The sequence below is a fragment of the Carcharodon carcharias genome, chromosome 9 (assembly GCF_017639515.1).
Source record: "Carcharodon carcharias isolate sCarCar2 chromosome 9, sCarCar2.pri, whole genome shotgun sequence".
Lineage (NCBI taxonomy): Eukaryota > Metazoa > Chordata > Chondrichthyes > Lamniformes > Lamnidae > Carcharodon > Carcharodon carcharias.
In genome coordinates this window covers 161,220,963-161,239,673 of record NC_054475.1, presented here as the reverse complement: position 1 = coordinate 161,239,673, position 18,711 = coordinate 161,220,963, and the positions used below count along the sequence as shown (strand labels likewise).

The window sequence follows — 18,711 nt, the reverse complement described above, 5'->3', positions numbered from 1 at the left end:
ATGTGAGAGTAGATGTTGCCACAGCAACTTGGACTCCCTGGGTGAACAGTAACAGGCCACAAAAGCATGATACTGCAGACTCTGAGAGAAAGATCCTCAGTATTTGCAGATTTAATGTGAATGATTTTTTTTTTGAATGATGGCATGTTTACAGCTGCTTTCAGCAGGTGTAACGAAAACAGTGGAAATGTTTATTTGCAGCAATTCTCATTCTTGCACCCCTCCCCTTCTCTACCAAACACATTAATGAGTTATTTTCATACCTGAATGTCTCTTCTTCGCTGTCAGTTTGGAGCTGTGACATATCCCTGTATTATTATTAATAAAGCATCCGAAAATAACCCCCTGTTCCAAAACTAAATTGCAGAAGGAAAGTACCAAATATAATTTACATTGCTGTGGCCATTTTAAAACCTGAGTCCCAAAATTTGAATTAAATTGAAAGTAAGAAAGAACTTACATTGATATTGTGCTTTTCATGAGCTTAGGATGTGACAAGAAGCTTTCCAGTCAATGAAGTACTTTTTGAAGTGTAGTCACTGTTGTAATGTAGAAATGCAGAAGTCAATTTGTGCATGGCAAGATCCCACAAACACCATTATAATGGAAAATTATCAGTCTCTTTTAGTGATGTTGGTTGATTGAGGCATAAATACTGGCCAAGACTGCCCTGTTCTACTTTGAAATAGTGCCACAGGATCTTTTTACATCCACCTGAGGGGCAGGCAGGGCTTTGGTTTATTATCTCATCCAAAAGACAGCACTTCCAATAGTGCAGCCCTCCCCCAATATGAGGAATGTTGACAAACATAATTTTGAAACCTACATACAAGCTTTGAAATTACAATTCATGTGACAGTATTATAGCTGAAATAGTTGTTAGCCAGTAGTCTTCATCCGTCCGTGTTGTCACGGACATGTGCACATGAAGTGATGAATCAGATGCTTTTAAAACTCTTTTGCACTGTGCTACAGGCAGCAGAGTTCCCTTGCTGGGGCCAGATGTCAGGATTCACCCAGTCTTATTGGTTTTACAGTTGGCCAGATGCCATCTGTGCTAGATCCACACTTCGGGAGCACAAGGCATCGCTGTTGGTATCGTTTGATATAGAAACATAGCATCAAAGATTAGTACAGCACAGAATTCAGCCCTTCAAATCTTTACCAGCTCTTTCGAAGATCAATCCAATTAATGCCAGTCCCCTGTTCTTTCCCATTTCCCTGCAAAATCCCTCCTTCAAATATTTATTGAGTTCTCTTTTGAAAAAGTCAATTGTATCTGTATCCGCCAGCCTATCAGTCAGTGCATTCCAAATCCTAAACATTCATTGTTTAAAAAAGCTTTTCCTCAGATTTTATTTGGTACTTAGTCCTGTTCAATCTTCAGCCCTCTACTGTCTTTACAAGGACAGTCCAAAACTAATCCCACTGTCCTGCTGGCTTCGTACAGCTCCGAAACTTCATCTCTTTCAAATCTTTATCTGCCTCAACCTCGCCCTGTTGCAGTTAAAGCATCCCATGATATCTGCCCACTTCTACTCTTGGAGGTTTCTATATGTGAAGAGTGCAGCATAGCTGGGAGTTCGGTCAATTTATTTGCACTTTAGGCTGAACTCCATCCTGACCTGTATCCTGGGCTCCGATGTACTCAGTAGTTCCACCGATTGCAGAGGAAAAAACACCATGGGCCTTGGAATTCTTTGACGTTTATGCCTGCAAAATGGACACCAAAGTGTTCAATGTGGCAGGCGACTTGTATGTCATGCATGCCCACTTCTTCGCCTGTCATGTTGGGAGAGACTAAAGCACAGGTGTCCAGGGCCTGCGCCTGAAAGCATTTGCCCCTTTCGTACAAGGAAGAGGCCTAATACCTGCTTCAGATCCCATGCTGAATTTGGACTGCCTCGAGCGCAACCAGGGTGGCTGCAGAATTCAGAATAAATGCAGCCTAACTTGCCCTAATGAATGGCAGAACAGGCTCAAGGGATTGAAATGGCCAACTCCTGTTCCCATTTTCCTAAGCTCGGTCCTGTTATAGCAATGAGACATCAGTTGGACGGGAAAAGGCTGAGAGTGCCAGGAAGTGCTCTCAAGCAGATTCTAATGGAGGTACAAGCAGTGTAAACTGATGCATCTTTGATTAAAAGACTGCTAACTGCTGTTCCAATCTTCCACTAACAAGATCACCATAAGTACCACATAAAACAATGCCTCAGCTTGAATGACATGGCACACAGAATACAGAGTCCAAGGCGATTAATGGAACTGTAATTGGGTAATTTCTGCTCTTCAGTCTGAGACGTTTTAATTCGCCCCCGGCTATTCTTGTCCCACTTGTGAAGTGACTGTCATGGTGCATGAGATAATAGTAGAGCAGCTCCGAGTGGTCAACTTTATCACTGGCTGATTACAGCACAACGTTTAACTATTGCTGTCATGAGCTGTACAGCAAACATTGAGCTACAAGCAAGGCTCTTAATGAATTGAGCTTTCTGGAAGCACCTCATACGCGACGCCCAGCCGGTCATTCTGTAACGATGTAAGAAAGATTATTGTTTCCTTAGATTGCAAAATATGTCCTCGGCCGAAGCAACCTACCTCTGCTACTGTAATAAAATAAAAATAAAATCATGAAGAAGCTGGAAATCTGAAATAAAAAATAGAAAATGCTGGAAAAAACTCAGCATGTCTGACAACATCTGCGGAGAGAGAGAAAAACAGAGCTAAAGTTTTGAGTCTGTATGACCCTTCTTCAGACCTCTGCTACTCTTGTCTTAGTCTTGTTTCCATCTCAATTATTGCAATTAGACCAAAGTACCTGTGATGGTGATGGTGGTGTAGTGGTCACATCACTGGACTAAAAGTCCACGGGCCCAGGCTGGCTCGGGGTGGGGGGGGCAAAGTTCTAACCCCACTGTGGCAGTTAGTGCAGTTTAAATTTAATTAATAAAATTATAAATTGAAAGCTAGTCTCAGTAATGGAGACCAAACTGTCTTCAATTATCATAAAAAAACCAGAAGGAAATCTGCTGCACTTACCTGGTCTGGCCTACACATGACTCCAGACCCACAGCAATGTGGTTTACTCTTAACTGCCTCAGAAATAGTCGAGCAAGCCGCTCAGTTCAAGGGCAATTAGGGATGGCAACAAATACTGGCCTTGCCAGTGATGCCCTCACCCCATGAACAAATTTTAAAAATGATTTCAGTCAGAACGCGTAACACAATAAAATGCAAAAGGAAAGAAAGACTTGCATTTTCTTAACATATTTTGTGACCTCAGGACATCCCAAAGTGCCTTACAGCCAATGAGGTGTCCTTTTGAAGTATAATCACTCATATAATGCATACAGCAAGATTCCACAAACAGCAGTATGATCATTTTTTTAAATTCATTCATGGGATGTGGGCTTCGCTGGCTAGGCCAGCATTTATTCCCCATCCCTAATTGCCCTTGAGAAGGTGATGTTGAGCTGCCTTCTTGAATCACTGCAGTCCATGTGGTGCAGGTACACCCACAGTGCTGTTAGGAAGGGAGTTCCAGGATTTTGACCCAGCGGCAGTGAAGGAATGGCGATATATTTCCAAGTCAGGATGGTGAGTAACTTGGAGGGGAACTTCCAAGTGGTGATATTCTCATCTATCTGCTGCCCTTGTCCTTCTAGATGGTAGTGGTCATGGATTTGGAAGGTGCTGTTGAAGAAGCCTTGGTGAATTCCTGCTGTGCATCTTGTAGATAGTACACACTGCTGCTACTGTGTGCCGGTGGTGGAGGGAGTGAATGTTTGTGGATGGGGTGCCAATCAAGTGGACTGCTTTGTTCTGGATGGTGTCAAGCTTCTTTAGTGGTGTGGGAGCAGTGCTCATCCAGGCAAGTGGAGAGTATTCCATCAGATTCCTGACTTGTGCCTTGTAGATGGTGGACAGGCTTTGGGGAGTCAGGAGGTGTGTTACTCATCGCACGATTCCTAGCCTCTGACCTACTCTTGGAGCCACTGTATTTTTATGGCTAGTCCAGTTTAGTTTCTGGTCAATGGTAACCCCCAGGGATGTTGATAGTGGGGGATTCGGTGATGGTAATGCCATTGAATGACTAGACTATTTGCTTTTGTGATGTTGTTTAAAGGATAAACGATAAACAGGTTACTGGGAATGACCCCCTGCTCTCCTTCACAATAGTGGCATGGGACCATTTATGTCAATTTAAGAGGGAAGATTGGATCCTTTGTTTAGTATAAAAAGATAGCACCTCCCTCAGTGCTATACTGGTGTACCAGCATATGTTTTTGTGCTCAAATCCTGGAGTGGGACTTGAACCCACAATCTCCTAATTCAGGGGCAAGAGTGCTGCCAACTGAGCTACAGCATACACCAAAGCATATTCTTTTGGTCCCTTTCTACTGAATCCAGCACTTGCAATGGGAAAAGTGCAACAGTGACTTGGATGTCCAGTCGGTTTAACAGCGATCTTTAGAAGAAGTGAAATTCATCCTGTGCTTAGCAGCATGTTGGTCCACTGCTAAGTGCTGAAACACTAAGTTATGAAAGCCTTCTCAACAGCTGATTATTTGCATTGTTTCCGTCCAGCTAATTTTTTTACATTTGTACTTGCAGGTCGAGAAAACCAAGATTCGACCCATTGCTGTAAAGTAAGTTTTTTTCAAAAAAAACCCTTTATTTTATGTTGCTGTATTTTCTATTTGTGATCAATAAACACACACTAAAGTGTTTATTATGTTTAGTTGGGGGGATTATTTATGATCTTTAAGCTATTCAGGTAAGTGATTACACAAGCATGACATTGCAATCCACCTATTACTACCTGGAGGGCAAATGTTTTATGCTAGCCATAAATTATCCAATTCGATTCCAATACAACTTGTGTTTTGTTTCAAGTAACACTGTTTCAGCAAATTCACTCAGCAACTGCAGCAAATATGAAACCAATTGTGTTGTTTTCTTTAAATGAACTGTAACGAGATTAAAAATAATCAGCTTAAGGTCCCCCTATAAATAAACACACAAGAAGAGGTTGTGTCAGTGACTCAGTGTTAAGGTGACAAGACATTAAATAGCCTTTAATTAGTTGCATTAGAAATTCAACCCGGTGATAACCCAATACTCGCCCACACGCCTCTGAGCCATGGGATGTCATGGGGAGAAGGGGGTCAGGTTTGCACTATTAGAAGGATGAGATTAAAATGACCACCGTGGTGTAGACACCTCTCCTTTAATGATAATGATGCCAATGTGTACTTCAGCAGTTAATCAATGAAAAACTAACTGCTCTAACACAAATGCTAGGCTTCCTGCTGAATGCATGATGTGAACATTCCTACCAACCCAAATATATTTTAAACAGATCCGAGGTGACACTCGGTATTGATGTGCCAGTGGGGAGGGCTTCATGGGGCATTTCCTTTCTTAGATATGAATATGGATTAGCTAGACTCCTGTGCTTTTGCTGTAGATTATTTCGTAGCTACCACAGTTGGAATCTTAAACTGACCCATCCTTTTAATAGGTCTGGATACTTCCTGAGGGAAGTAGTGGAAATGGGTCCCGAGGTCAATTAAAGGCCAATTATTGTTATTGTTGGAAGTGTCTTTAGATTGACAGCCTGTTGGTCTCTTTCCAGTTTATCTCAAGGTCGGAAAAAACAACCAGAAATGACCAAGGTTCCCTCCTCTTTATGTCTACTTTTTTTTAAAGGTTTTTCAGTTTTGATTGCTTGGTGGTTTATTCTTTCTGGAGTGTGACAGCCTGAGTGCAAAAGACAACCTTAATAGTTTGCAGTTCTGATTGAAGGCCTAGTGCTTCCACAGCACAGGACTCCTGCATGGTGACATGTACCAAATTCATATCAATATAGTTACATTTTAAGAAAACCCTCTGGTTTAATTTTCCGGAGGTCATTTTGATGCTGTGCAATAGTGCAAAGTGGATGACAACAGATAAACAGACGGATTCATATCTCTCCCCACTTGCATAACTATTGACCTCAATATATTTGCCCATTTCTTGCATGTAATATGAGGATGATCATACATCACAGAGTCAATAATACCCGCTCCCACCCTCTTGCTTTGGTAACCAGGGTTCAAACCTTGGCTGAAGACTGTAACAAAATATTTCACATACTTCATCATTAAAGATTTATTGTATTGTTATTGCACATAAACACCTGGGTTAAAGCAAGTGAAACATCAAAGGTAAAATGTTGTTTGTTCAACAGGAAACAAAGAGTTGGGTTAAATGGGTATTGGGGCAGGCAGGGGGGATGGTGGGTTTGGGTGTGTGGAGGGTGGTTGGTGGGTGGGTGCACGGTGTACTCTGCAGGCCAGCTCAAGCCCATTTTTGTTCTCGGTGCAAGCAGATGATTTGAACTTGGGCTTGGGGAACACACTCTTGACATTTGCTGAAATGCAAAAGTAGGAGGATTAGGCAGGTAACAAGGAAGACTGGAGGAGACAGTAGGAAGACATAGGCAACTTATTGGAATGGGTAAGCTGATGGCAGATGCAATTTAATGTGGAGAAGCATGAAGGCACTTTGGAAGAAATGGGAGCAAACTGTTGTGGACAGTGAAGGAGGTGGTCGGATAGAGAGACCTAGAAGATTAAGCATATAATTCCCTTAAATTGAAAGTGTAGGAAGATTAAGTCATTAAAAAGGCCAGTAGCATTTTGGGCTTCTTAAATAGAATACAAGAAAAAAGGAGTATTGATAAACCTCTAAAAAATATTGGTTAGGCAGCAGTTAGAGCACTAATGAGAGGTTTTATGTGCCATATTGAAGCAAGTACATTGAAGTCACAAAGACTGTGCAACACATTTTTTTAAAAATTTATTAACGGGATGTGGGCTTCGCTGGCTAGGCCAGCATTTATTGCCCATCCCTAATTGCCCTTGAGAAGGTGGTGGTGAGCTGCCTTCTTGAACTGCTGCAGTCCATGTGATAATGTTGGGGTTGGCAGCTATAATTATGAGGAGTGACTTGAGATTCTAGGACTATTTTTACTGATACAAAGCCAAGAGGAGATTTACCAAAGTTTTTTTTAACATTATAAAACATTTTGCTAGATGGACTAAGGAAAGACCACTTCCTCTGATTGAGGTGTCAGTGAGGAAGGAGATGAGGAGATAGGATAGGAGTACAGGATGCAATGCTTAAGGAAAAATTTGATAAGCATTTGAAGGTTCATAGTGGGTTTAGTCAAGGGCTAGCATAGAAATGATTAGCTGAATAGCCTGATTCTACACTGTAAACTTCTTTTACTTTACAGTTAAGATTTTTGAGAGAATTCTATACATATGGGGATTAGGCAAGCAGTGTGTGATCAGCAGAGATGAGGGACTGGATGTTATCATGAAATGTTGAACTTCATTTAATGAGGTTATAATTCAAACATTGCTGATTTATTAAATACATAAATAGTTAATAAAGTTTCTCAGTGTAGTTTGGCTGATTCCCAAGGTCCAGGGACTACTCCTGGGTCAATTAAACTTTAATCCGGAGCTCAGTTTTGAAAATATAATGACACGTGCCATGTTGCCAGGTTACAGAATACATGCATTCTGCATTCGGAGGCTATCGATTCCACAGACTCTCAGTTAGTTGAGACCTAGCAATTTCTGATTGGCCACAACTGACATAATGACAAGCCAGTAAAATAATTTCAGTTTACAACATTAAACAGTACATGAGAGAGAATGAGAAAACAATTCTTAAAGCATTCACTGTTACTGCCCAATAGGAGATTTTAATGAGATCAGTTTGGCAATTCTGTAGTGTTATATGTATTGTAGGTTCAGTGTTCACACATGATTGGCTGCCTAGTGAGTCCCTGACCTTAAAAAGAAGGGAATAAAATGGCTTGAATTTATATAAGTGCCTTTAGCAATGTTGGAATTTCCAAAAGCTCTTTACAGCCAATTAAATGCTTTTAAGGTGTAAACACTGGTATAATCTTGGCAGCTAACTTGCAAAACAGCAAGATTGCACAAACAGCAATTAACTAAATAATCAGATATTATGATTTGGGTATCGATTGAGGGATAAATATTTGCCAAGACAATGGGGAGAACTTGGTGCTTTTCTTCAAATTGTACCATGAGATTTTTCACACCTATCTGAAAGGACAGACAAGGCCTCAATGTAATGCCTCATCCAAAAAAAAGACACCTCTGACAGTGCAGTACTCCCTCACTACTGCCATAAAATGTCAGCCTAATTTTGTGCTCGGGTCTTAGGAGTGGGACTTTTGATCCCCACCAAACCTTCTGACTCTGTGGCAAGAGAATGCCTCTGTAATCTCTTCCACCCTTACAAGCCTTCAAGATCTCTGCAGTCCTCCAATCCCCAAGTTCCTCCCCTTCACCATTGGCTACCTTCAGCTGTCTGGGCCATAAACTCAGGAATTCCTCCTCTAAACCTCTCCCCATGCACCCCACCCCCAAATCTATCTTCCTCTCCTCCTTTAAGAAGCTCTTTTGTCCAAGATTTTTCTTCCCCTGTGCTGAACTCCTTCTGTGCCTCAGTGTCAAATTTTACTTGTTAATGGAGCTATGAAGTGCCTTGTGGTGTTTTACTCCATGAAAGGTGCTATAACAGCAAGTTGTTGCTGTTGCAACTCACTGAACCACGACCAACAATTTCTCTACCTAGATTTGTCTTCTGGGAAGGTGCTAGGGAGAAGGCAGGAACTTTCTTTACAGAGAGGGAGGGGAAGAGAGGGGTCATTTCCGCAGAGACACAAACATTGGGCAGTCAGCTCGAGCCATGCAGAAAGGAAGGAAGGGAATTTCAAAGGACACATTAACCACTGTTGGACAAAAGCCACGTTCTAGAGGTACAGCAATGGACAACAATAATGACCTACATGATTACCTGCCTGACAGTTTATCCAGTGTATGGTCTGTACCGTGGAGAGAATCTAAAACAATTTGCAATTAGAAAATAGAAAAAACAAATGTGGAGTTATTGATTATTCTGCTGTGCTAGCTGCTAAGCGAATGAGTTTTGAGTAAGTTAAGAACGGGCCTATAGGTTTAAACGGTGTTCTCTAATGTGCCTGAGTGCAGGGAGTCTATTATTACAAAGAAAGTCAAAGGGGAACTGAATGGCAGCCCCCAACCCCTCATACTGGGTAGGAATTGAGAAAAGAGAGAATATCAACTAGGGTGCAGTCAGAGTCCAATGTCTTGTTTTGGGGAATGGTTTATGGTGCCTGAGAGAAGACTAACACAGGGTTGAATATATCATCAAATAAAGAAAAATGAAGTTCAGTATTATAGGTATTAGGTTGAACAATTCTAATTTCACACTGTCAAATACCTCTCACACCTCAAATAATACAAACACTTAAGGTTTATTGCTGTATAAATATGATTAAACATTCCTTTAATGGTTATGTTAACAAGGTGTAAAGCTGAATCTCACAATCTTTGACTGTAGGATTATATCATTTCAGGGATTATCCCTCCCTGCAATCATGCCATGCTTGCTGTGAAATCACAGCCATTATACTGATATATCTAACTAGTCAGCAGTGAGTAAGTCAAATGCTTACTCACAAGAGCAATAGCCAAATACACTGATGTAATTTCATTGTGTTAATGTGTCATTGACTGATATCTTTCCTAAATACTAAATTTAAAAATAACAGCAAATAGGAATTAGTATTCTTATCATTGGACCTGTTTATTATTCAGTCTCCTTCACATTTTAAGACATAATTTATTCATTTTGTAGTGGGATAAAAGGTTATGGAATAGCTAAACCTCTTCCAAAAAGGTTTTATTAAAAACAGTTTTACATGTGTTAACACTCCAACTAAGGTTGTGAAGAAAGGAAGCCCAGGCTCAGCACTGACCTCAAAGAAAGCTGCTCACAAAGACGTAGTGATCTGTATGGCATGGATCTCCCCTTTCCTGACGTCAGTTTGAAACTGGCATCATCAAGGAGATCTCCAGGGTATAGCGACACTGATATCATCAAACAGGCTAGGCAGCCAATCACATTCAAAAAAAAATCCGGAATTGAAAGCTAGTCTGTAATGGTGCTAATAAAGTATCATCAATTGTCATAAAAGCCTGTCTGGTTCACTAATGTCCTTTAGGGAAGGAAATTTGTTGTCCTTATGTGGTCTGGCCTACATGTGACTCCAAACCCACAGTAGTGGAGGGATGGTGGTGGCATAGTGGGATTATCACAGGACTAGTTAATCTAGCAACCTGGGATAATGCTTTGGGGATCTGGGTTCAAATCCCACTGTGGCAGATGGTGAAACCTGGAATTAAAAATCTAGTGATGAAACCATTGCCAATTGGTGTAAAAACCTATGTGGTTCACTAATGCCCTTCAGGGAAGGAAATCTGCTGTCCTCACCTGGTCTGGCTTATGCGTGACTCCAGTTCCTCAATAATGTGGTTGACTGTTAATTGCTGTCTGATCAAAGGTAATTGGGCAATAAATGTTGTCCTAGCCAGTGATGCCATGCCCAATGAATAAAAAAATGTGTGGTTGGCTCTTAACTGCCCTCTAAAATGGCTTAGCAATTGGCACTCAGTTCAAGGGCAATTCAGGATGAGCAACAAATGCTGGCCTTGCCAGTAATGCTCATGTCCCATGAAATAATAAAATAAATTCTTACAGATAGCAAACCAAGAACTAATATGCACAGACTACCCTTCACTTTTCAATTAAATTTTACAGAGAGCAAAATAAATGCTTGGACCATAGACATGTGAAGATAAAATATCACAAAAGTCTTGTATAAAAAGTTATTTTAAAAATGTGAATTTTTTTTATCATAATGGAGAAATTTGACATTCCATAAAAATAAAACTAGTTGTTCAGGGCCGGTGAAGCTGTTTAGCAGTAATTATGAATTTAGTACACTGCTAAAAACGCATTTACACCTCATTCGTCAAAGTGCAACTTTTTCAATGAATTTTACAGTGGAATTAAGAACATTAAAGGACATGTTTTTGTCTGTTCAATGATCTCTGCTTAATTGCAGCCAGGAGTGGGGGAGGGAACCTCAACAGAGAGCTCTCTGAAGAAGCATAGAATGACAGGCAACAACTTCTGCATCTCCGTGGGCAGGATCTTTTCCCCCGTTGGGGGGGGTGGGGTTGTGTGGGAACGGGCGCGAGCAGGCGGGTCCCCGACCAGCGCCCCCAGTCGGGGGCATGCCGCCATTTTACGTGGGCAGGCCAATTAAGGCCCGCCCAGCGTGACATCCGCCCGGAAGCTCTAAGAAAGAGCGCGCAGGTCTCCCTGAGGCAAAGTGCTGCCTCAGGGAGAACAGCTCAGGTTTGAAGGTTTCAGTAAAGAAGGGGAAAAAGAATGACTGAAGTGTCCACTCGTGTGCCACTGTCACATGAGCTGGCACATGTCAATTTCTTTTACTTAAACATTTTATAAAAACGTTAATACCCTCGTGAGACCTCACCCCGCCCGTGGATGAGGTTTCATGTTTGCTCAGAAGCCCGCCTGTGCTCCCGGCCAACCTTAAGGATGGATGGGCAGGTCCATTAACCAAGTTAATTACTTTTTTAATGGCCTTAAAAGGCCTTTGGCAGTTCGGCCACGCGCCCGCCGAACTGAAAATCTAATTGAGGGTTTTACGCTCGGCGAGCAGGCCCTGCCCCCTCCCCCTGCACGCTGAACAGAAGATTCTGCCCCCTTGTTAAGCTCTGCATGTGTAGACTCCAGGGGGGAGAATTTTCCGCCAGGGTCCTGCACACCGACGCGCAAAATGCCGCGCGGTGACATCGGGCGTGTGTCCCAACGTCACCGCCCATCATTCCGATCTTTCGTTTGGCGGGTGCGCACCAGACGTGGCTGCACGTCCGCCAAACTGTTGAAGGCCTGTTAAGGCCATTAATGAACCAATTAATATAATTCTCGAAGCTGCCCGTTCAACCTTAATACTGCATACTCTATCCTACAGTGTACCTGTTAGGAGACCTATAAACTACTCCCCTAAGTGACTTCTTACCTTTGCTGTTTCTTATCTCAACCCAAACTGATCCTACATCTTGATTTTCTGAACTACTGTGCTAATGTCATCCTCAGCTAACAGAGCTACCCCACCACCTTTTCCTAGCTTCATGTCCTTTTGAAATGTCAAATAACCTGGAATATTTAGACCCTAGCCCTGGCCCCCTAGCAACCACATCTTTGAAATGGCTATCAGGTTATACATATTTTTTTTTTTCTGCTATTAATTCATCTGTTTAGTTATGAATGCTGCGCATATTCAGATACAGGAGCCTTCAATTCTGTCTTTTTACCAATCTTGCAAACTCTGGCCTTATCTACGGCCGCACTCTTAAGTGTACATGCTCAGTCCCTTCTTGCCACACTATCCGTACCTATGTCTTTGCCCTGCTGTATTACCTTGTCCTTTCTCTTTAATTTACCACATCTCCCCTCATGTGATGAAAGCAAAAAAATAAAAGCAAAAAAACTACGGATGCTGGAAATCTAAAACAAAAACAAAAATACCTGGAAAAACTCAGCAAGTCTGACAGCATCTGCAGAGAGGAACACAGTTAACGCTTCGAGTCTGAATGACTCTTAATCAGAACTAAGGAAAAATAGAAAAGAGGTAAAATATAAGCTGGTTTAAGGGGTGGGGGGTGGTGGGACAGGTAGTTCTCTTTAATTTACCACATCTCCCCTCATGCAATCCCTCTCCCTCGCTATTTAGATTAAAATCCTCTCTGCCACTTAAGTTATATGAATCACCAGAACACTGGTCCCAGCATAGTTCAGGTGAAGACTGTTCCAACCAGACCACAGCCTCTTTCCTCAGTACTAGTGCCGCTTCCCGATGAATGAAACTCATTTCTCCCACACAGTCTTTGCACCATGCTTTCAACTCTTTAATCCTATTTGCCCTACACCTATTGAGCTTGTGGCTCAGGCAGTGATCCCTGTCAAAGATGATATTATTGAAAGAGAGGGTGAAGGAGGGATTTAGGGAGGGAATTCTAAACATACAGCCTCAATGGTTGTAGGTATGACCACCAAGCAAACCGTAAAGGAGAGGGAGGGCACACAAGAAGATTTGCAGGGAACGGAGAAATCCTGGGGAGTTTTAGGGCTGGTGGAGGTTACTGAAATGGGGAGCAGTAAGGCCATGTGGGGATTGAGTATTAGGATAGGAGTATTAAATTGGATGTGTTACAAGGAACTGGGAGCCAGTGTTGGTTAGCAAGTGTGATGGGTGAGCAAGACTTGACACAGATTAGGATGCAGGCAGCAGGGTTTTGAGTGAGATGGATCACCTGGACTCTGGGTGTTGGGAAGTCAGCCAGGAGAGCTTTGGAATAGCCAAGTCTTCTGCACAATCCCTGAATTAACTGCAGGAAATGTACTGTCCCTTGTACGTTATCCATCATATCATCTGGTGCTGTCTTCAGTTTATGTTCTGATATCTGAGTGCTGTATGAATATTGAAGGTTAATCTGAAAGGAATCATGGAAAAATATCATTAGCAGTAAACGCTGCATTCAAAACACTTGACAGAATTGCTGCTGGAGATGAATAAAAACTGGTGCTTCAAATTTTCAGTACTAACCATATGTGTAATATCACACACATATTAATGAAGAAAAATTGTTATTAGGCCATATGTGATATTAAAATTTTATAAATGTAATTTGGCCAACAGCCATACGTGCTAATAAAAATTCATTGAAAACTACTGCACTTTTGACATTTGCCAGAACCAAGTAAATAGTCACTTTTGTTGCTGAGAAATGAGATCTCAGTTTTTACATAGTCGGATAGCAACAGGAAGGAGCAACATACATGTATTATAGCGCCTTTCACAGCCTCAAGACTTCCAGAAGTGCTTTAGAGCCAATGAACTATTGTTAAAGTGCAGTCACTGTTGTAATGTAGAAATGTGGCAGCCACTTTGAGTACAGCAAGCTCCCACAAAGAGGAATGGAATAAACCATCTATTTTAGGCATTGGCTGAGGGATAAATATGGGCCAGGACACTGGGATGAACTACCTTGTTCTTTCTCTCTGCGCATTTGAGAGAGCTGGTGGGGCCTTGGCTTTAATGTCTCATCTGAAAGCAGTGCCCCAACTGTGCAGCACTCCCTCACAGCCACACTGGAGTAATTGCCCAGATTATGGGCGAAAGTCTCTATCGTGAAGCTTGAAGAGACAGGGGAGCTCCCCACTGGATCACGACGGCTAATGATGGACAGTATTTCGCAATGTCCAGCATGAGTTCATTACTTCACTAATTTCCTGATTATTTCTGGATGATGGCAGAAGATACTTTGATGCATAAATGCACTTTGGCCTGTTCCTCCCATATTATCACATGCTTATGCAAATGATGAAGTTTGGCCTGTTGCTTCAAGGCTTTGGTTTGATTTTCTTTGTGCGTTGCCAAAACAGCCATCATGGCTTTAAAAGATAAATGATAAATGATGAAAGATGAAGTGGCTGAATGGACTAGACCTTTACCAACTGTTATACAAGGGCATGAAACCTGTCCCACTGTTAGAACACTCTTTACCTTCAGTGTTTCTCAGGGAAATCCTAAGCATTAGAAAAACACCCTTGACTATTAAATTTCATTTTCCTTTCCTTGCATTCCTATTCACAGCCAGCAGTAGAACAGGCAAGAAAAATGTACCTATTATGCAATTATGTCTATTACGCAAATGGCATTAAAAGTTCACGCACTAAATGTGGCTAGTCATGATCTGAACTGTAAATTTAAAAACTGAAGTTTATAACCTTTCTCTAACAGCAGATTTTCATGACTTGATTAATGGGAATTCAAATAGCCCAGCAGACCCCTTGAGAATATGCCTAATGTATGGCAATCACAGAAATGATGTCAATTCCTCCAACAATCATAACAGTCATCCTTCACCTATTTGTGAAAAACTAATTGCTCCTGCTCGCAAAAGGGTCACTCATTTAACTTCATGCAAATAAATTCTTGCCTTTAGTTTCTGCTCAAGGTGCTCATATCTGCAGGTCCATATGATGAATGGTTGGCTCCACTAGTTAACAATCATTGCCCATAAAGCAGCAGGTCCAGTTGAAACTGATCCTACAAACTATCTGTCTTTCCATTAGGAGGCAGATGGAATGAATCAGTGACTAGGTGAATGTCCCATTAAATTGACATGTCCATTGATCAACAGCTTGCTTTGTGCTGAAACAAAAAGTTTACCTCCCACTATGGAAGTCTTCTACTGCCTTTGTGAGCTTGAGTAATAAAGATCCTTCAACCTGTTTGATCTCACACTTCCAGAATACCTACTCCACCACCTTCCCATTACAGCACAGTGTTCTTGCCTTGATCAATCTTTTGGTCAACTCGTCCCAGCCTCTGTGTTTCTTTTCTGTTTGTTCTGGGGTTGTGGCCAATGTCGGCAAGGCAGTATTAGTTGCCTACACCCTGATACATTGAGAAGCTGGTGGGGAGCATTCTCCTTGGGCTAAAGGCTTTGCTGCTGACAGTAAAGCAGAGAGGAGAGAGTGGTCGTAAAGGAGGCCAGAATCAAAGGATAGAGAGCAACAGGCTAGAACACTGAGCTGAGGAAGATTCCAGAAGAAGGGGAGAAGCCATGGGAGAACTGGGACTTTGTACAGGCAAGCAGCTGTGTCCATGCCTTTACCAACCTCATCAGGAGATGCACAGGAGGAATCTCTTGATGTCTCTGCCATTGGATTTACCTTGACTTCCACTGTCCAGCTTCTACCTATCAACAGTGCCGTAGCAGGCACTTTAAGGGTTAACTCTCTCCACTTGTGTACAACTGCTCAATACAAGTGGATCATCCAGTTGGTGACGACCCCACCATCAGCTTCTGGTAGTTACAGTTGGAGGCACAGCTTTCAAAGTCAGCAATATCCCCTTCACCTACACTAACCCCACTCATTCCCCTGAGCACGCCTCACATCGAACGATGTTAAATGAGCAGCACAGCATTGTGTCATGCTTCCTGAACAGTACAGAGACGTGTAGCTGCTTCAACTCTAACCTGATGAGGTACAATAGCTACAAACTATTAAAAATAATCCTACATTTCACTGGAAGGTGTAATGGTGAGGGTCATTCCTTTAAACACACACCTGGAACTCAGTCCTCGATACCCACCAAAGATTATATCAATGTTGCTGAAACGGAGGCTTCAATTATTCTGCAGAGAGCATAAAATAATTCATTCTGCAATTTCCTCAGGCAGTTTCCATGATTTAGATGTATGCGTGCTAGTGAAGGCCCTTGACATTGCGGTGTCAATTACTGTTGTTCTGACAACTGAACTTGGGATATAGTCAATTTATTAACAAAAGGAGCTCTCAGATATCCTGCTACAGATTAAATTAATTCTTACCTTCATTCTGCTTTGTTCTTTGTTTTGTAATACATTTTGAGAAGCGATTATGCAAAGGAGAATTTATGGCTGAATGGTGAAAAATGACCCCTTTTCCAGATAAATTGACTTAGAAACAAATTGCAACCCCCTTGCACTGAGGCATTACAACAGTAACTACGCTTCAAAAGCGTTTCGCTGGCTGGAAAGCATTTTGGAATGTCCTGCAGTTGTGAAAGGGTGCTACTGAAACGCAAGTCTTCCAAGACCCTCTTCACGAACCGAACGCTTGCCGACTCAATCCCAGATCTCCATCCCCACGTCAGGAGTGCAGCATTGGGAGATTTCCCAGCTCGGCGAACCCGAGCTTTAAAAATAGCCCCCCATAGGTGGGATTTTCGGCCGCGGCGGCAAGTGGGCTGAAACAGGAGACTGTGCGGGCGGGCCTGCCTCTGTGTCTCGGCACTGTGTTTAAATAAATAAAAACTAATAATAAAACAAAAAAACATCCCTCCAGCCCTCACCCTCCCACACACTCCCTACGTCCATCCATGCCAACCTATGCCCCCCCTGCTCACCCCCATGGCCCCCACATTCCTATGCCAACTTGGTTACCCTCCACTCATGTCCCATGACTTCTCACAAACCTGTGCCAACTTTGTGCCTCTCTACCCGCACCCCACAGCCTCTCACACTCGTACGCCAACTTAATGCCCCTCTACCCACACCCCCATGGTCCTTTATACCCCATGCCAATTTAATGCCCTGCTACCCACACCCCATGGCCCCTCACACCCCTATGCCAACTTAATGCTCGTCTACCAACCCCCATTGCCTTCATACCCCCTACATCAGCTCAAGCTAACCCATGCCTCCACCACCATCCTTTGCCCTCACCCCCTCCATGTCAACTCACCTTGGACCATCCCTGACAGCCTTGCCACTTCCTGGGTAAGTTTTACAGTTTTGACAAGTTTGACACTTCCTGGGTAAGTTTTACAGTTTTGACGAGTTTGTCACTTCCTGGGTAAGTTTTACAGTTTTGACAAGTTTGACACTTCCTGGGTAAGTTTTACAGTTTTGACAAGTTTGACACTTCCTGGGTAGCTTTGACAGATTTGACACCTGGACAGCTCTTCAACATTTCCTTGACAGCTGAACATTTCCTTGACAGCTGGACAGTCCCTGGTCAGCTGGATACCTCCTTTAGAGCTTGAGAGTTCCAATGAGCTTTTGTGTAAAAAGTGCATAATGATGTTCACTTTTAACAATCCCAAAGGATGCCTTACCTCTCCCAAAGGTGTCCCAGAACCCTATCCAAAGGGGTACCTTACCTCTCCAAAGGGGCATCCCAGCTATCCATAAGAATCCACCAAGTTTAGACCTCCTCTTACCCGTTCAAATCTGCGCATGTGAGATTGCACACCCCTGTTCTTCCAAAATCCCACTTCAGTAGAGGCAGCTGGTGATTCAAATGATCAGCTCTGCCAATCTCACATACACTAACCCCCGGCCTGACTCCGGTCCCGCCCCCCGCAAAGGTAGGAAATGGTGGATTAGGGAGCGGGACTCTGTCATATTCCGGGATTTTCACAACAAATTCAGGCCTCGGTGTTTCGAACATGCCGTCACTTATCTAAACAGGTAGAAGCTTCACTGTCAGCTTTGGCTCGACTGTCTCACTCCTATGTTACCTGCTAACTGCACTCCATCTATTAATTTGAATGAATGGAAAATTGTGGGCTGATTCCACAGAATTACACAGAACTACAGCATAGGGGCATCTGCCCAACAGGTCTATGCCAATGTGTATGCTTCACCAGAGACCCCTCCCAACCCCATTTACTCAACCTCTACATATCTTTGTATCCCTTTCTCCCTCGTATAACTACTCACAAAAGAATAGTTAGAATGTGGAACTTGCCGACATCAATAAAAGTCACCATTGTCATAAAAACCTATCTCATTCATTAATGTCCTTTAGGGAAGGAAACCTATCATCCTTGCCCAATCTGGCCTAAGTGTGACTCCAGTCCAGAACTGGGAGGTTATATCTACTGTTAATGAGGATACAAAATGGGTCAATTTTCTCGAGAAAAGGGAAAGTTGAGGAGTGACTTGCAGAGGCGGCAAAGATTATGAAAGCTCTTGATAGAGTGAACGTATTGAAAATGTTTCTGCTCATGGGGGGAACACCAAAACTAGCAGCCATAAAATAAGGTAGTCACTAATAAATCAAATAGGGAATTCAGGGGAAGCATTTTTACTCAAGGTTTGTTTAGAATGTGGAACACACTGCCACAAGATGAGTTGGAGAGGGGTAAGAGGAGGCTGGTGCTGA

General features: G+C 42.5%; 1 protein-coding gene across 1 annotated transcript in view; it reads left to right on the top strand.

Moving 5' to 3' along the window:
- The window catches only part of aff2 (AF4/FMR2 family, member 2), a 455,181-nt gene that overhangs the window by 340,525 nt on the left and 95,945 nt on the right, over positions 1-18,711 (top strand). Inside the window, exon 9 of the mRNA XM_041196209.1 lies at positions 4,615-4,649. Within this exon, the coding sequence (XP_041052143.1) occupies positions 4,615-4,649 (35 nt within the window). The remainder of the gene's footprint in view (positions 1-4,614; positions 4,650-18,711) is intronic.